This window comes from Electrophorus electricus, chromosome 24, assembly GCF_013358815.1.
Source record: "Electrophorus electricus isolate fEleEle1 chromosome 24, fEleEle1.pri, whole genome shotgun sequence".
Classification (NCBI taxonomy): Eukaryota; Metazoa; Chordata; class Actinopteri; order Gymnotiformes; family Gymnotidae; genus Electrophorus; species Electrophorus electricus.
Window position 1 is genome coordinate 2,318,439 of NC_049558.1, and position 16,297 is coordinate 2,334,735.

Genomic DNA, 16,297 nt, shown 5'->3' on the forward strand with positions numbered 1-16,297 from the left:
TTCCCTGCAACTTTGCACAGACAATTAACAAATGTGCCTCAGAAGTTCTTTCCCACACACACACAGTAATGGAACTATGCTGCTGGTTTGACCCTTTTGTGAGTAGAGAGCATATTGGTGACCAGCTGGCCATTAAAGAGACAGGGAGGCTTGGACATATGTAGTGTACAATATATAGAGGTATTCACTGAATAATTTACACCAGGCCTGCTGTGTGGCTCCTCGCAGCAGCTGGGAGACCACTCTCTGCTTCTTGAATTCAACACTCTCACTTTCTACATAGACAGAGCTTGTTTCAAGCCCAGCCAGGATGAATGGCCACGTTATCTGTCGCGCCCTGCCTCCTGAGCTGGCCACGCAGGCAGTGTTTTGGAGCAGTTGGCGCTTGTCATCAAAGTAAAACCTGAAGAACTGATCTGCCAGTAGTGCTGCCCAACCACTAGGGGCCAAAAGACTAAACTCATAGTGCCATACACAGAAAGTCTATTATCCTGTGCACAGTAAATGGTCCTGGCCTAAGAATTAATCAGTGACTGTTCTGTCAGGTCCAGTGTAACAGTCTGACGGCTCAAACCGAGATTGTTATCCAGCGCGGTGGAGTCACATTCCAGTTGATTTGCTCTCATAAGCTGCTTCGGGGACTCTGTTGAAGGGCTGTCTGTGCTTACACTGTTGAAGGGCTGTCTGTGCGTACACTGTTGAAGGGCTGTCTGTGCGTACACTGTTGCATACGATGTCATCTCGTTTTAGCCTCCCCCCCTTTTTTTTTTTTTTTTTTTTTTTTTTTTTCCCCCCCCCCACCTCGTAGCCCGTTGGTTGCTGAGCAGCGTCGTGGATGAAGGACATGTGTAGATCACACGTTCCAAAAAGTCGTTTCCGCAAAAAGCGGAGCCCCATAACAGCACACTGGAGGGCCAGCAGTCGGCAGCTAATAATATCTGTAGATGTTAATCCAATTAGGGTTGATTTAACACTTTAAGAGCATGATTTATAGAGGCGTTTATTGGTTTTCTGTAACATAATCAGTTTGGAAACTTAATGCATTGTTTGCGAACGCATGTGTGACTGGAAGCCGAGAGAGCCACTTGTGCTCTGGGTTATTTGAAATGATGCCCCATTAATAACAGCAGCTCTCGGCCGTTAGCACGGCTTCTCCTTGGCTTTCACGATCCTCAGGACAGGAAAAACCTGGCAATAATTCAATCTTTAGACTCCATGCAAAATGAGGTATATTTACTCGGATTAGTCAGGACCCTCCGTCTGCCCCTCTGTTGGCTCCCAAATGAAAGCTGCCCCCCCCCCCCCCCCCCCCCCCCCCCCCCCCCCCCCCCCCCCCCCCCCCCCCCCCCCCCCCCCCCCCCCCCCCCCCCCCGCCCATCTTGTTGGTTGTTTGGAGAGTTTGAGAGAGACTAGCCCATGCTAATAGGAGTTTAGAGACGTTAGGCTGATATTCACTTGGACACCGGTGATTAATCATGAACAAATGTAGTCGTTTTCTATTACTGGCTGAGGGAAAGTGGCGCTCCAACAGAAAGCCGTGAGCAGCACTTGCGGACCTTCCGGGGTGGAGCGCGCGCTTGACCGAGCCCTTTTCTTTTTCGCGGAGCACTCATGGAGAGGTTGGAAGTGAGAATGTGGTGCACATCTCTCTCTGCAGTGACCCAGCTGCAGACGACGCTCGCCTCGGTACAGGAACTCCTGGTTCAGCAGCAGAAGAAGATCCAGGAGCTGTCTCAGGAGCTGGCCAGCTCTCAGGTAAGCCGTGCAGTGTCCACCCTCCACCCCCCCTTGCGTGGACATTCTCAGAGCTCCCGGCCTGTCGGATGAGCTGGTGCCATGACCCTTAATGGGCCTGCTAGCGTGACAGATTTTTGCTCTCATGAACAGTTACCAAAGAAGCACATTCAGTAGTTTCTCTAACTGCATAATCGTGAATTTGAGTAATTCCTTACCTTATGTCGGTGATATGTTGGCAAAAACACTTTCAAATGGCAGTTTTCAGAAAGCAGGAATGTGTGGAATGCCTTTCAGCGTATGCAATGTACGTAAAGAGGAATGGTTTTACAGCAGGGTGGAGTTGATACTGAAGACCCCAGCTGTCGTCTTGGGGGTAAAAAATACATTCCTTCCCAAAGTGGTCATTTCTCACCAGGACATCATGAATAGCAGGGACTTGTAGTGTTGATCCTTATGGTGTAAATAATTGTCAGGTCCTCTCTCTCTCTCCATCAAGGGTGCAGCGTCTGTTAAACAAGGCCAGCGTGAGCTTAAAACAACACATGGCATTTTTCAGTGACACTGAGATGGAAGCCTCGCCCTGATGAAATTATTAGTGTGGACACGGCTCATGCATTGCTGAAACGAGCACTGTACATGGGCGGGGCGGCGCCGGGCGAAGACCGGGCCAACCCAGCGAAGAGCGCGTAAGGACACTCACAGAAGGATGGAGCCAGCCAGCCAGCCAGCCAGCCAGCCAGCCAGCCTGCCAGGGCCCCCACCACAGCCTCAGGCCTTCTGCACCTCCTCCCCACCCCCACGCACCACTTGGCCTGTTTATCTGTAGATGTGAGATCTCATTTAACCCCGTGCCAGGGGTAAGGCGCGAGTGTTTAAATGTTTAAATCCGCTACGTCACGTTCCTTAAGACCAGGTTCAGACATTTGCAGGGCTGATGGACTAGTTTTATCAGAGAAACTGAACTGCAGATCTGTCATCTCCAGACGGAGGAGGGTGGCAGACTGCAGCACTGTGTGCGCGTGCCTGTGTGTGTCTGTGCGCGTGTGCCTGTGTCTGTGCCTGTGCGCGTGCATGCGTGTGTGTGTTTTTCTCCTGATCACACACTAATGTGGCGTGCAAAGGTGTCATAATCTTTTAGCAAAGCGCTCATCACAACCGCGTGTCTCTCCCTTCTGACGTTACGCCTCTAATCCCCAGTATCTCGTGCCCGTCTTAGACAAATTGCTGATATTAAGAATGCAGTGCCTGTTAAAAACACATCCACATACCCCCGAATGAGAAACTCTAGTCACTTTGTATCTCATGGTTGCTCTGATAAATCATCTGGTAACAGGCGCCAGAATGCGCAGAAAGTGCTTTAGAATCGAGACGGTGGCAGCGTTTTATGTCCACAGCATGTTAGGCACGTGGGTGTTTGAACGGAACATCTGGATCCTGCAGGAAAACATATGCGAACGCATCTGGCCATGTGCAAAGAAACGGCAGAAAAATATGAACCTTTCACCCCTCTGAAGTTCATCCAAACTGCAGACTCACCACTTTGGCTTTGGATTTTTACATTTTTGTTACCCTTGTGGTGGCGCGCGCTTCCCTCCCGGCTCTTCTCTGCCTAAACTCACTTGGCACAGTGAGGCAGGAGCGTCAGCGAAGGCCCAGCGCTAAGCCTGTCTCTCTCCTCAGCTGAAGAGCTCCCACATCCGCCTGTCCGGACTGTTTTCAGACAATCGTGCATGCCGGGGTCAGCCAACGCGAGCGAGAGGTGGAGAGTCCTGTTAAAGTGTAAACTGGATTAAAGTGTTGCCGTCATTTGCCATGAGTGCCTTGTTGGAAGACAGCGGTGTATAAAAAGTATATTTCATATCAAAACATCCATTAAACAAATCATAAACTCTGCTTTATAGCCAATGAGTGGATCTTAAATTTTCTTTGGGGGACTTCAGTCCTGTTGTCTCCAGCCATATGGGAAATTGTGAACATGGTTCTCAGGTCTGGTGTGTGTGAACAGGAATGTTGAGGCACTGAATTAGTTATCATTTTCGGGTTGTGGTTCTCTGCTCTTTCCTGTACTGAGCAGAATGTGCCAAGCTTGGCAATTAAAACTCTTTAACATGGAAATCTGTATTTAACACAAAACGCATGGTAACTCCTGTTTCTTCAGGTGCTAAGTAAACATTCCTTATAGTATAAACCTCTGAATTACAGAGTGTGCTCTTGTGTTAGCTAGCTTGGCTCACTTCTTCACTATATTACAGCGTGGTACGGAAAGGGTTTCGGACCTGATGCCTTTTCAGAAAATTTAGTCTATTCTGTCACCATAGTATTAACAAATATGCTATTTTAGTTTTGTTAATAAATTAGCAAATATGCCTAATAATTGTCCCTTATTCGTATTAGGTAATTGATTTAATGATAATTTTACCATACGTGTTCCAGATCGGTGTTTGAGTTCGGTATCAACGTTGTAATCAGAAGATATGGATGTTATCGGTATATGCCTGGAGTAATCGTATCGGTGCATGCCCCATTGGTATCAGTGCATGCCCTGTTTTACATTCAGAGACGGTTCCCTTATTAGCGTCTGCACATGGAAGATTAGAGGCTGTTTCATTTTTAGCCCAAGTGCTCACTGCCGGGGAAGTGCATGAACACTTTCACTGCAAACACTCCTGAGGGATTCAGTTTCAAGCTGATTCTACCATAAATATACATGCATTACACGGGGAAAATTTTCTCAGCCAAAGGAGCCGCGGGATCATTTGCTTTCAGACCTTTTTAAACGGCCTCTGTTTAGATATCCAGTGCTAAAAGTCTACAGGCGTTTCCTAGTTCCATGTTTTCGCTGGCCGTCTGCGAGAGACGTGCCGCGCTCCGCGGTGAACCTGACGTTGAAATCCAGGCAGGGCGGAGGTGTAGGATCGCTCAGCAGTACTCACTCAGGATACTGCAGCAGTCATAGTGAAAAAGGCACAAGAAGGCGTTCACTGGCATTCACTTTTACACGTTTGGCAGACGCTCTTATCCAGAATGACTTACAATTTTCAAGCACGTTACAGAGGCAGGCGAATATGGTGTTAGGAGTCTTGCCAACGGACACTTATTAGTATAGCATGGAGCACTTACCCATACGGGGTTTGAACCCGGGTCCCCCACAGGAGAGGCAATGTTGTTTGGTTGTAGTAGCTGCCACGGCATGCCGCAGGTCAGAAACGAACGGGCCGTCTCCGAGAGCACCTGGACTTTAAGCACACGGCGCAGCGAGTTGTGTCTCAGCCCCCCGTTTGGAAACGTTATTTGGATTTATGTCTGTGAAGTGTAAGCTTGGCCGCCGAAGCAATAATTTTTTTTTCCACAGGTGAAATTGGCGAGAGGCACACGCCGGCCTTATTACGCGGGCGCCGTGGGGAGTTGGGGATTATGGTGGTCGTAATTAGGTGGGGCCTGTAATAAGAGTGTCTTCACCAGGCCTAATGCGCTCAGCCTGGATCAGATGTGCCCTCCAAAAACACCGCACTTTATCAGAGGAGCTTTAGCAGCAGATAGGAGAGAAACCCCAAACTTACTGCCCCTGCCCCACCCCCCACCCCACACTGTAAATGAGCCTGATCTTTTTCAGATGTGATTCAATTAATTTCCTTTAGATGTAATTACATGTGAAAGACTCCAAGTTATCCCTCTTCACTCGACAGGGGGTCTCTGCTTTCTAACTAGCGGCCCCTGGTGAGTCAGGCATCCTTAATTACACTTTGAGTTTTCTTTTCCCCAGCCTTTTTTCTTCATTTCCACACCTATTTCCATCTCGCTCCCCCCGGAGGCCGGGAGTATGGGAGGATTAGGCAGCGGATGAGGGCTGTTTGTTTGTGGACGGTTCAAAGCGTCAGGTACCCCTGTGACTCGGTGTAGCTTTACGGAGCAGGGCACCGGGGCCCCTCGTAATCCGCTCACATTTTAGTGCGCACACGGCAGACGCGCTGCTTTGGGCGATGAAGTGGAGTTTGTTCTCCAAGATTCTGAGTGCGGAGAGCTCACTGCAGACAGCAAATGCAGCAGCCGCTGGTCGGCCCGTCTGGTCACGGTCACAGATGTCTGGCCGTCCCACACGGTCACAGTCGAGCTCACCATGAATACCCCTTTTCAGCTGCAAGAGACGTCATTTTGCGTGAAACGCCATCATCAACCACCTGTCCATTTAAAAAGAAAAAAGATGCGTAATTTTTCAGAAGTCATTTGCTATTCAAATGTTTGCAGGCCATTTCAATTGGCCGTCATTCTATGTGGCAATTCATCCCGTGCCAAGCAATGGGTGATAACGCTCCTTTTAATAAAAAAAAAAACCTTTGACTTGTGGCTGACTGATGAAAGCTGCCATTGTTGTGCCTGAGACCTCTTATCGTGCACCTCTGTCCTGCTCAAATCAGCAGTCGGAAATATGGAAAAATATGGAAAAATGGCGTGATTAATCCCGTCCCCATCCCCCCTTGAAGAGCCTGATCTCATGAGCCCTTTGCTCTACTTCCATAAAGGCTCTGCACGGATGGCTGGAGATGGAGGATGTCATTGTTTTGCTGTGCTCCGTCTGTAACGCTGTTATCAGATCGAACTCGGTAGACACTGGTCTAGTAAGGCACAAGTTTGGAACAAAATGTTCAAAGGAATAGAGACTGATTTGTAATTTGTTTTCCTTCCTACCTGCAGGCCTGCTCCACGACCAACCGCATGGTGGAATCTCAAAGCATCAGTGAGCTCAAGGCTGAGATTGCTTCTCTGAAAGGACTGTTACTCAGCAGGTAACCCCACCTCCCTGCGTTTACCCGCACGGGGCCTTCAGGACCCTGCGGGACCCTGCACTGTACCCCACAATTGTATCTTCACCCAGAGTGCGCACTTGGCTCTTTTATGCTCTCCAGTTTCAGCTGTGCTGATCTGTAAATGCTGTGTGTTTGACCCCCAACCTGTGCAGCACATATTCAGGTCTTCCGCGGTTATCCGCCAGATAAGCGGAGCTGGAATCTTCTGGAATATTCTGCCGCGTCCAGCGGGCTCCTCCCGTAACCCCCCACCCCCCAATCAATGTTTACTCAATCATTTATCATGCAAATTAAGATCCAAGTCACCTGAAATTCCCACACACAAGAACCTCTCGCTTTGTCTGCCTTTTTGTTCTAGTGTTACATCTGAAGCTGAAAGCTTGTTACTTGTTTTTGTGACATTCTTCTCTCTTCCCTCAATTAACAGAATGTTTCCCTTTTAACAATCAGTTTTGGGAGATGCAAAAGTGAAATGGAGATGCAGATCTCTCTGGCCAGTCGGTCGGGCTGCACCGGCAGGAGGGGTTTGGTGTACCTTTTCATGAAGACTCCGGTTTGTCTAGTTTGTATTTACGAGGTTATTTACGAGGTTACACCTCACCCAGATGTGGAAGCCATATTGCTAAAACATTAATCTCTCACAATTACATATGGCTTACAGGCCTACATGGGTTTCAATGAAGTTCCTTTGCAATGATAGTACACACTCTTTCAGCTTTAATGTCGTATTCTATACATAGTAATACACTCCACAATAGGATGGAGTTCTGAGGGGGTTTTTAAAGAACATTTTCCCTGCACTTTGCTGGAAGAGTTTTTCTCAGAATGCTCTGTTTGCGACAAATCCTGGATAGTGTTCAGCTCATGGCTACTAACATTTGATGTGTGAGATAAGGAGTAGCATGGCACGCTGAGTGAGTTAGCAGAGGAAGCTCTGACAGGGTCCTGTCCGGTCCAGCCCGACTGACGCATTTGTTTCCTGGCCACCTGAATGTCTTAGCAAGAATAACTCCGGGAAATCCCGCCTCACTTTTTACTGGTTGCTACTCACTTTGAAAGTTTCCAGTGATTCTCGTCGGTCTTAGTTTACTAGCAACCATCAGAATTATCTTTTGGAATGTCCGCGTTTACCGTAAATGTGATATGTGTGTTATCAGAGTATAAGTTGTGATGGCGTGGGACTCCCCCTGCGTCAGAGTTGCCAGATTCCTGTGTCTGGCCAGCCGGTTTATCTGATCAATTATGTTATAATCAAATGATCAACAAATAACTTATGTGACAATTTCATGCGACTTGAAAACCAAGTGCCACCACCATCACTGAAGAGACTCAGCATGAACTGTTGCTGTGTCGTATGTTTGCTGTTTTAACTCAGTTTAACTAATGTAAAATCGCAATGTCACCATCACTGATTCAGTTTTTGTGGAATGTTTCTTTGAAGTGATTTCCATGTCTCATTTGTCTATACCATTGTCCCCCCCCCCCCACACTCATTTACTCTCTCTCTCTCAGGAGACAGTTTCCTGCTTCTCCGTCCCTCCCCAAAATCCCCTCCTGGCAGATCTCGCTCAAACCAGGCACGACCTCCAACTCGCCCTCCGCCAATCACACCAACAGCAGCAGCGACATCTCGCCCGTCAGCAACGAATCGGCCAGCTCCTCGCCCATCAAGGAGGGCCACAGCTCTCAGGCCACGCCCCCCGGCCCGCACGGCCTGAACGGAGAGGTTGCCCTCGGGGCCATGCTGCCCCTCGACCTGAAGAGCCAGGTCCGCATGGAGGTGCAGGGCGAGGAGGAACGCAGAGAGGAGGAGGACGGGGAAGAAGAAGAAGAAGAGGAGGAGGAGGAGGAGGAGGAGGACGACGACGACGTGTCTCGCGCAGATGAGGAGGAGCGTCTGGGCGTCCAATCGGAGGACAGGAGAGGAGGCGATGGACAGTTCAACGAGCAGGTGGAGAAGCTCCGCCGTCCTGAAGGGGCGAGTAACGAGAGCGAGGTGGATTAGGCCGAGGACCCTCGCCACAGCCCTGGCCAGCCTCGGCCTCCTGTCACAACCCCACACCCTCAACCCCCTTCCCGCACAAACACAGCGCGGTGGGAACGGGCGGCAGGTGAGATGAAGGCAGCCTGATCCGCTCTTTTGTGTCCTATTTGAGTTAGCAGCAAGCATGGTAACGTGCGACGTGGAACTAGACGATGACGGAATACTTTTTTTCTTCTTTCTTTGCCCAGTCATTTCCTATAAATACTTCACATGGAATTAGTGTCTGTAGTTCGCCACAGCGTAGAGAAATCAATATACTGTAAGCGTACTGTATGTTGTACCAGTTGAGGTAGTTTTATTTGCACAAAAAGGCAAGAAATCGCGAACGCCAAAGAATCCCGCCGGTCCACATCTTGTGCTCAGATGTGTCCCACTCATCCCGGGTCTAGCGCGCCTGTGCACGCCCACGTCCGCTGCGGTCATGGTGGTCGGGCTCTGGCCGGGACCTCCATCAGACGTGACCCTCGCCACCATCGGGCAGCGGTGAGCTCCAGCAGCCGGTGTGTCTGCGCGCAAGCGGGCCCGCACCGGCTCCCGTTAGAGTGATGATGGGTTTGCTTCCTGCTGGCGCTGTGAGTTGAAGAGCGCTGAGGAGGCAGATAAACACTGTTTTTAATGCTCCCTGAATAAGGCAGGGAGGGAGGGATAGAGAGAGAAACAGCTAAAAGAAAAGTGTCCCCTTCAGTCAAATCTCCAGCAGGGCAGCTGATTTGGGTTATGAAGTATGTTAATAATCAAATTATCAACAAATAACAGATGTATTAGTTCATGCAGCTTGAAATGTCAAGGAGGCTAAAATCAGAAATCTAATACTGAAAGCCTGTTCTATTGTGTTATATTACACGACAAAGCCCCCAGTCCAAATGATGCCGGCCTCCTGCGGAGCGTAATCTTAACGTGAAGCAGTGCTGGGGGTTTGTAATTAAACCATGTAAAACAATGGATGTTTCTTCAGAGGTGCTGACGGTTGTGCTTCTTCCTTTACGGGTCTTTTTTTTTTCTTTTCAAGTTTTGGGCCTGGGCTGAAGAAGACAAAACAAAACACAAAACAAACAACAAAAAAAACCCCACCACTGATGCAAATGGAGAGTAAACGTATGAATACTTAACTAACAGAATTACTCATCCGCCTACTGACGAGAAGGGGGGGGAAAGGCGTGAAGGATCCCGAAGAGAGTAGTAGACAGCCGGCACCACTCTGACAGTTTCACTTTTGACAAATAAGCTTTTGATTGACGTGATTACAGCCAGGGCAGGTTGAGCTGGGCGGGGCTATGGCAGTGGTCGCAGGGCCAAGAAAAATTATTTGTGTGATGTATGGTAGTGAATAAGCACACACATTCATGTGATATACGGTAATTCAGGCCTGTGATTTATTTTTTTCCAAAGTTAGTAATGGTCTCAAGTGCTGGGGGGGAATTAACTTGACGGTGTCTTGACTGGAATAATACATATCTGATTGTGAAGGCCTAGGCATTTTGGCACATACCATCAGCTGGTGGGTGTGTGGGTGGGTGGGTGTGTGTGTGTGGGTGGGTGGGTGGGTGTGCTTGGGTTTTCATGTTGGTCTGATATAAGCCTTTATAGATCTGGCATGGCCTGTATGAATAGAACTCAATGAAAATCTGATATCAGAGAGAATGTAAATATTTGTAATAAATTTGATTTAACTTGAATTCATCTTTGTTGCTTCACTCGTGTAAAAATAAGGGTTTTTAATCCATAGTCTGGATATCAGAACACATTGTGCATATTCAAAATATATGCATACAGCATACTGTACATATATATGGCATATTGTATATATTAACAGCACACTGTGCATAAGCATATAATCATACATCTGAAAGGTGGTAGCACATATATCCTATTTTACATATATAGAGCATACTGTCCATACATGCCTGCACACAGCATACTGTACACAAGCGTATGATACATCTGAAAGGCTGTGGTGCACATGGCATACTGCGTATACATCAATAAGGCACATAGCATATTGTACATATGCACATAAATTTGAAAGGTTACAGTACATAGCATACTGTACATATGCATAGTATACTACACATACAGCCTAGTTTACATGTAAGAGAAGCATTGCTTTGCACTCCTCATTAATATTCATGAATCTTTGATGACTTGACACTGTCCTCTCTATGGATTAGAAAAAAAATAAATAAATGCAGGTCTCTTTCTAAGGCAGCGGCAGGAACAAGATGTCTGCTGATCCCGGGATTGGATTACATGTAAAGGTCCATTTACTGTGTAGCTTTTAATAGGGACTTTGACACTTTAAATCCGGACCGAGATCTGCACTCTTCTTGCTGTTTTCGGTGGGGTCTCTGTTAAGTGGATTCGATCGATAACCTGTGATCCTAAAACAGTGTTACTTAAAAAAAACAAACAAACAAACAAAAAAATGCCATTCCGCTATCGTAAGCAATAAGAATATTCCAGTGCATTATCAAGTTTATGAATTTAATTTGTCTGTCAAGGTCTAAATGATCAATAGCATTGCACATATTGATGTGGTGTATAAACTTCTTGAAGGTTCGATACCGCATCCCTTTGTAATCCATTAACCTCTCCCTGGAGTTCAGGCTGGGCTCAGATTTATAGGGGCTGCTGTAATAAATGCACTTGTACATCATTTAGTGTCTTATGGGAGCAGCAGTGCATTCCTGCCCAGAAAGCCTTCACCATCGCTGGTCTTTATTTCAGAGGGGAGGACGTGCGGGTGGCCATCTGCGTTCGACCGCATCGTGCCCGGCGCTTAAACAGGGAGATGTTAAAAGGGGCGTACGGAGCACCGGCAGTCGCTGGATCCGTCTCCGGAGCGGGAGGTGAGCTCTGCTCCGGCCAGTGCGCTGCTGGGGCGGGGGGCGGGGGGGATTCCTGAATAGGCCGGTGTATTGATGCAGCTTCAGTGCCATTGTTCTCTTGAACTGAGCACTCAGCAGGTTGGAAGGCCGAGTGTCTCCTCCGATCAATGGGAGGGTTGTTAGCCCTTCCTGCCCCCCCCCCCCCGAGGGCTGGCTCACAGCACCGGCTCCTTCTGGAGGGATTACGCAGCACCACATCCTCTGAAATCCTTAACTGGACACACCTATTTTACCCATGACCTACATATCACACGCTTCCACTCCAAATGGTGCTAATCCCTATAGTTAGAAATTACCCAGAGGTCAAGTGCCCACAGAAGGTCGGGGTTAATTTGAAACAAAACGTGTTGGATGCCCCTTACGCACACGTGACTGTATGTTAATCATCCAGACCAGTCCAGACTTAATATGTTTTGAAAGATTTTATTTGTCCTTCTCACATGCTTATGAAATAAAGGCATTATCTCTCCATCCAACACTGGAGTCAAAATACTCTCTAGCAGATTTATGAGGCTGTGAATGACGATCCGTACCTCATGCGCTAATTTGTTTTTTCCACCCACGCGATGAGGTAAAGCCTCACCCAGCTTTGCATAAGAAAGGTCAAGGCTAATGCAACTGGGACAGCAGAACTGTGCACACTTCCTCCCCCTCCTCTGCTGATATCTCGCGCAGTGCCACGCGCAGGGCTGGGGGGGGGAAGGAGCCTGTTTGATGTAGCTCATATGGGGCCAGGCCTCTGGAGCTCCACTGGGTATCCTGCACTCAAAGGCAGTCCGCTGGTGGACAGATGGCATCAGACGCCGCGTGACGCCCTCCGGTTCTGCTGTGAGAGAAAGCATTGGGCCACTCTTGTTTTCTTTGGCTGTGCTCAAGTGGAAACTGACATTTCTGCTCCTAAACTTGGTGCCACTTTATCACTTTGGAGCTGGTAAAGATATTTATGTCCTGCACTTTTTATCCGCCCCACCACCACATTGGGCGCAGTGCGTGTGTGAAAGGATCTGTTTATGCTCTTTAAATGCTGCCATTGTCTGTCAAGGACAGGTGGGCTTGTATTCACATATTAAAAGCTTGTCTGTCAGAAGCTTGCACTGGCTGACGCCGCTGCGCCGGTTTGACTCGGGGACACGCAGGTGCGAACCCCTTCGCGCCTACTCACATTCAAAAAGTCGCCCGCTCCCGCCAAGGTCACGGGAGGCGGCCGGCGTGAGCCCCCCGGACCGCTGCTAGGGCCGGATCTGCAGAGGCTTCCAAGGGCCTGCATACCATGAAGCACTTTGTCATCGCTCGTTATATAAATTCTCGACAATCAAGCAGGATCATGTTTCCCTGTGCTGTGTGTCTATGTGCGCTCGCCGGCTGCTTCCTCGGCTCCGTTTCGACTTTAAACGGGAGGCGTCTGAGGCGAACACGTGCGCGTAGGGAGTTGGTGGGAGCCGTGATGTACCTTTGTTCTGCAGCTTGGCGGAAAAGCAGAAGCTACTGGTAGTGCAAGAGGCGGGAGGGGGCTGAAGAACAGAAAGCGGGAAAAACAATAGCGGCCTGAAAAGAGGGGAATAAATCTCAGGGGAACTGAGAGGTCCTGGAAGTGGTAATACTGGAGACAATATTTATGAATTGGCCTGTAATGAGCCATCAGCTACATGGCGGATATGAGAGCTTGGTGAGAGAAAAATGCCCTTGTCCTACACTGGTGGGGAGAGCTGCAGTGCTATTGTGAACAGAATGGATTATCCAGGGGTGCCTGTCAGCCTGGTGAGAGAGCCACCACTTCAGGCAGTAGCAGGGCAACAGGTGCAGCCCCGCGCCAAGACTTACAAATTAGACAAATCATATAGAAGCACGCGTGCAGCACCTGAAGCATGCCAGAGGGGAGGTGAGGTGAGGGGAGGGGAGGGGAGAGGAGAGGGGAGGGGAGGGGAGGAAAACACTGGTCTGAACACATGGCTCAAACTGGCTCCCCTCACTCTTTCCACATTTCACTGTGGCTTCCTTTTTCACACACACACGCAAATGCGGGGGCTGCTCTGTCCCGTGCGTCTGCGCTGGATCCGAGCGACAAGCGCGGAACAGCCTGCGTGCGTCGACGAGGCGCTCCTCCTAAATCAACAGATCTGCTTTTAGCTCAGAGCGCTTGCAGTTTATGCCTTAATTAAGACGACGAACACCACTATCCACTGCCCCTGCATCGCGCTACCTGTGTAATTACACTGAACTTGCTGTGTCCCACAGCCCTGCTCTTAACGACTATGGTAGAAGTAAAATGTTTGATGCTTGAAGACCTAAAGCAGCGCTCGGTTCACTGGAGCCTCCGGGTGTGCTGTAATATGCTGCTGGCACAACGCTAAGTGACGTGAAAAGATGTCAGATCCTCCAGACACAAAGCTGCAGTCCATCTCCACTCCCAAAATGTGCTTCTTTTTTTAATCTCGTTTCCTGAAACACCTTGACATACTGCATGGGTGGTAATAACTGGCTTTATGTTTACCAGCACCGGGCAGTGAATGCTGGTGGGCGTAAAATAGAGGATGTGAATTTGCTGACCTTGTCCACTAAATATGGCTTGGATTGTCGCTCGAAACACAATCCAAACTTTGAGCCTTTGGCGAGGACTGTAAAAAAAAAATCTTAATCCCAAAACTCCACATTGGACTTCTAACCTCTTCTTTTGGAAAGATCACAGCCCTGACAAAATACCTCCGGTAACAAAAACCCCAGTCATTGGTGTACAGTCACTATTATTAGCGCCAACAGAATCTTCCCAACCTCCACTTCTTCCATACTGCAAATGTCACATTGCTGATGTGCGCTGTATTAAATGACAGCGTTTTAAGTGAGTGGAGGGAGGAAGGTTGAGAGTTATCAACAACCGTAATGTGAAAGATTACCAGCAGTGCTGCCCCACCTGTTTTCGCTCCCCTTTTCACGGAGTCTCTCGCCCCTTATTTAGCACGGGCTCCACTCGCAAAGATACATTTGGAGATCGTCATTCCCACTGGCTCCTGTAGACGGTATTAGTGGTGTCAGAAAGGGAGAGAGGTGTGTTTGTGGAGTGCTTCATGGGCAGAAGTCGTAAACATCTCGGTGAGTGTCAGGGGGCCTCCTCTCTGCTCCCTGACCTCCCGTTACAGCCGTGGTTTCAGGATAAACGGACGGAACTGTTAAGCCTGGCTCATGATTCCGCACAACCCTGCCTTAACGTGCTGTTCTGATTGTTTTCATCAGTTCCACAGCCGTTCTGATGTGACTCTTCACTGTCTATTTCAGCTGGTTTATAGCCCTCATGTCGCAAGAGTTTGCAGGTGCATTTCCTGGCCAGAAGCACAATGCATATAATAATTATAACCATCTGGAAAAGTTGGGTTATCGAGTCTTTATCTCAGTAAAATTGTTGAATACAGCAGTGTATGCAATGACAGTTACACTGTTAACAATGTATACAATTAGTTACACTGTTAACAATGTATACAATGACACCGTTACACAGTTAACACTGTATACAATGACACACTTACACTGTTAATAATGTATACAATGACACTCTTACACTATTAACAATGTATACAATGACACTCTTACACTGTTAATAATGTATACAATGACACTCTTACACTATTAACAATGTATACAATGACACCGTTACACAGTTAACACTGTATACAATGACACTCTTACACTATTAACAATGTATACAATGACACCGTTACACAGTTAACACTGTATACAATGACACTCTTACACTGTTAATAATGTATACAATGACACTCTTACACTATTAACAATGTATACAATGACACGGTTACACTGTATACAATGACACTGTTACACTGATAACACTATACAATGACATCGTTACACTGTTAACACTATACAATGACACTCTTACAGTGATAATGTATATAATGACACTGTTACACTATTCATTTCACTTCTCATGCAAGTTTCAAGCCATTCTGGTAGTGCAGAGACTTTTCATCTCTTTATGGTGTTTTTGCCATTTCAGCTGATTGGATTACATCTGAACAGAGTTCATGTTGTAGGTCTCTACGTTCCCAGCTGCCAAGTGGTGGTGGTTTACGGCTGCCGCCAGGCTGCTGTTTCTCCATGATCATAGCAGTAAAGATCAAATCACTGTTTCAGCTCATTCTCAGCCAGTCCACTGGGCTTTCCCTGCTAAAAAAAACCCATCTGATTCTCTACAGAATCGTGTCAAATTAACCCAATTTATGACTTTATTTATGACTAACACTTAAGAATTTCTTCAGTTGCCAAGAAAATGGGTCTTGTGTGTGTGTGTATGCGTGCCCACCCACAGAAGCAAAACTGCTCCTCTGGGTATGTTTGCATGTGTATATGCATGCATGTGTGTGTACAAGTGTGTGTGTGTGTGTGTGTGTGTGTGTGTGTGTGCTCATGTGCGTTTATGTGTGTACAAGTGTGCACAAGTGTGTGTGTGTGTGTGTGTGTGTATGTGTGTGTGTGTGTGTGTGTGTGTGTGTGTATGTGTGCTGTTGCGCTGGTGTCGCTGTGCACTGTGCTGTGTTGCGTCTCTCTTCTGGATGGACTTATAAAGTGCTGAAGCTGTTTCCTTTTGCCCCAGAGACGGCTGCTTGGTTTTAAGCGAACTACTTCACATGTACGGCATGCTGGCCTGCAGCCAGAGCAGATTAAAGGTTTTATGAGCTGCTTTCCGGTTGCCACTTGCATACAGTTGTTGGTTAATTTCTGGATAGTCAGAGTTGCACTTTGGATGACTAATCTGTGATGATGCCTACTGCACATAAAACACAGACTGACTTTCTCCTTTCACAAAGTCACTAGTG

General features: G+C 47.8%; 1 protein-coding gene across 1 annotated transcript in view; it reads left to right on the forward strand.

The window, feature by feature from the left end:
• pex14 (peroxisomal biogenesis factor 14) overlaps positions 1-10,082 on the forward strand; it is a 48,270-nt gene extending 38,188 nt beyond the window's left edge. Inside the window, 3 exon segments of the mRNA XM_035522427.1 lie at positions 1,658-1,755; positions 6,430-6,521; positions 8,055-10,082. Of these exon segments, the coding sequence (XP_035378320.1) occupies positions 1,658-1,755; positions 6,430-6,521; positions 8,055-8,547 (683 nt within the window). The 3' untranslated portion in view covers positions 8,548-10,082.
• Positions 10,083-16,297: the final 6,215 nt, after the last annotated feature.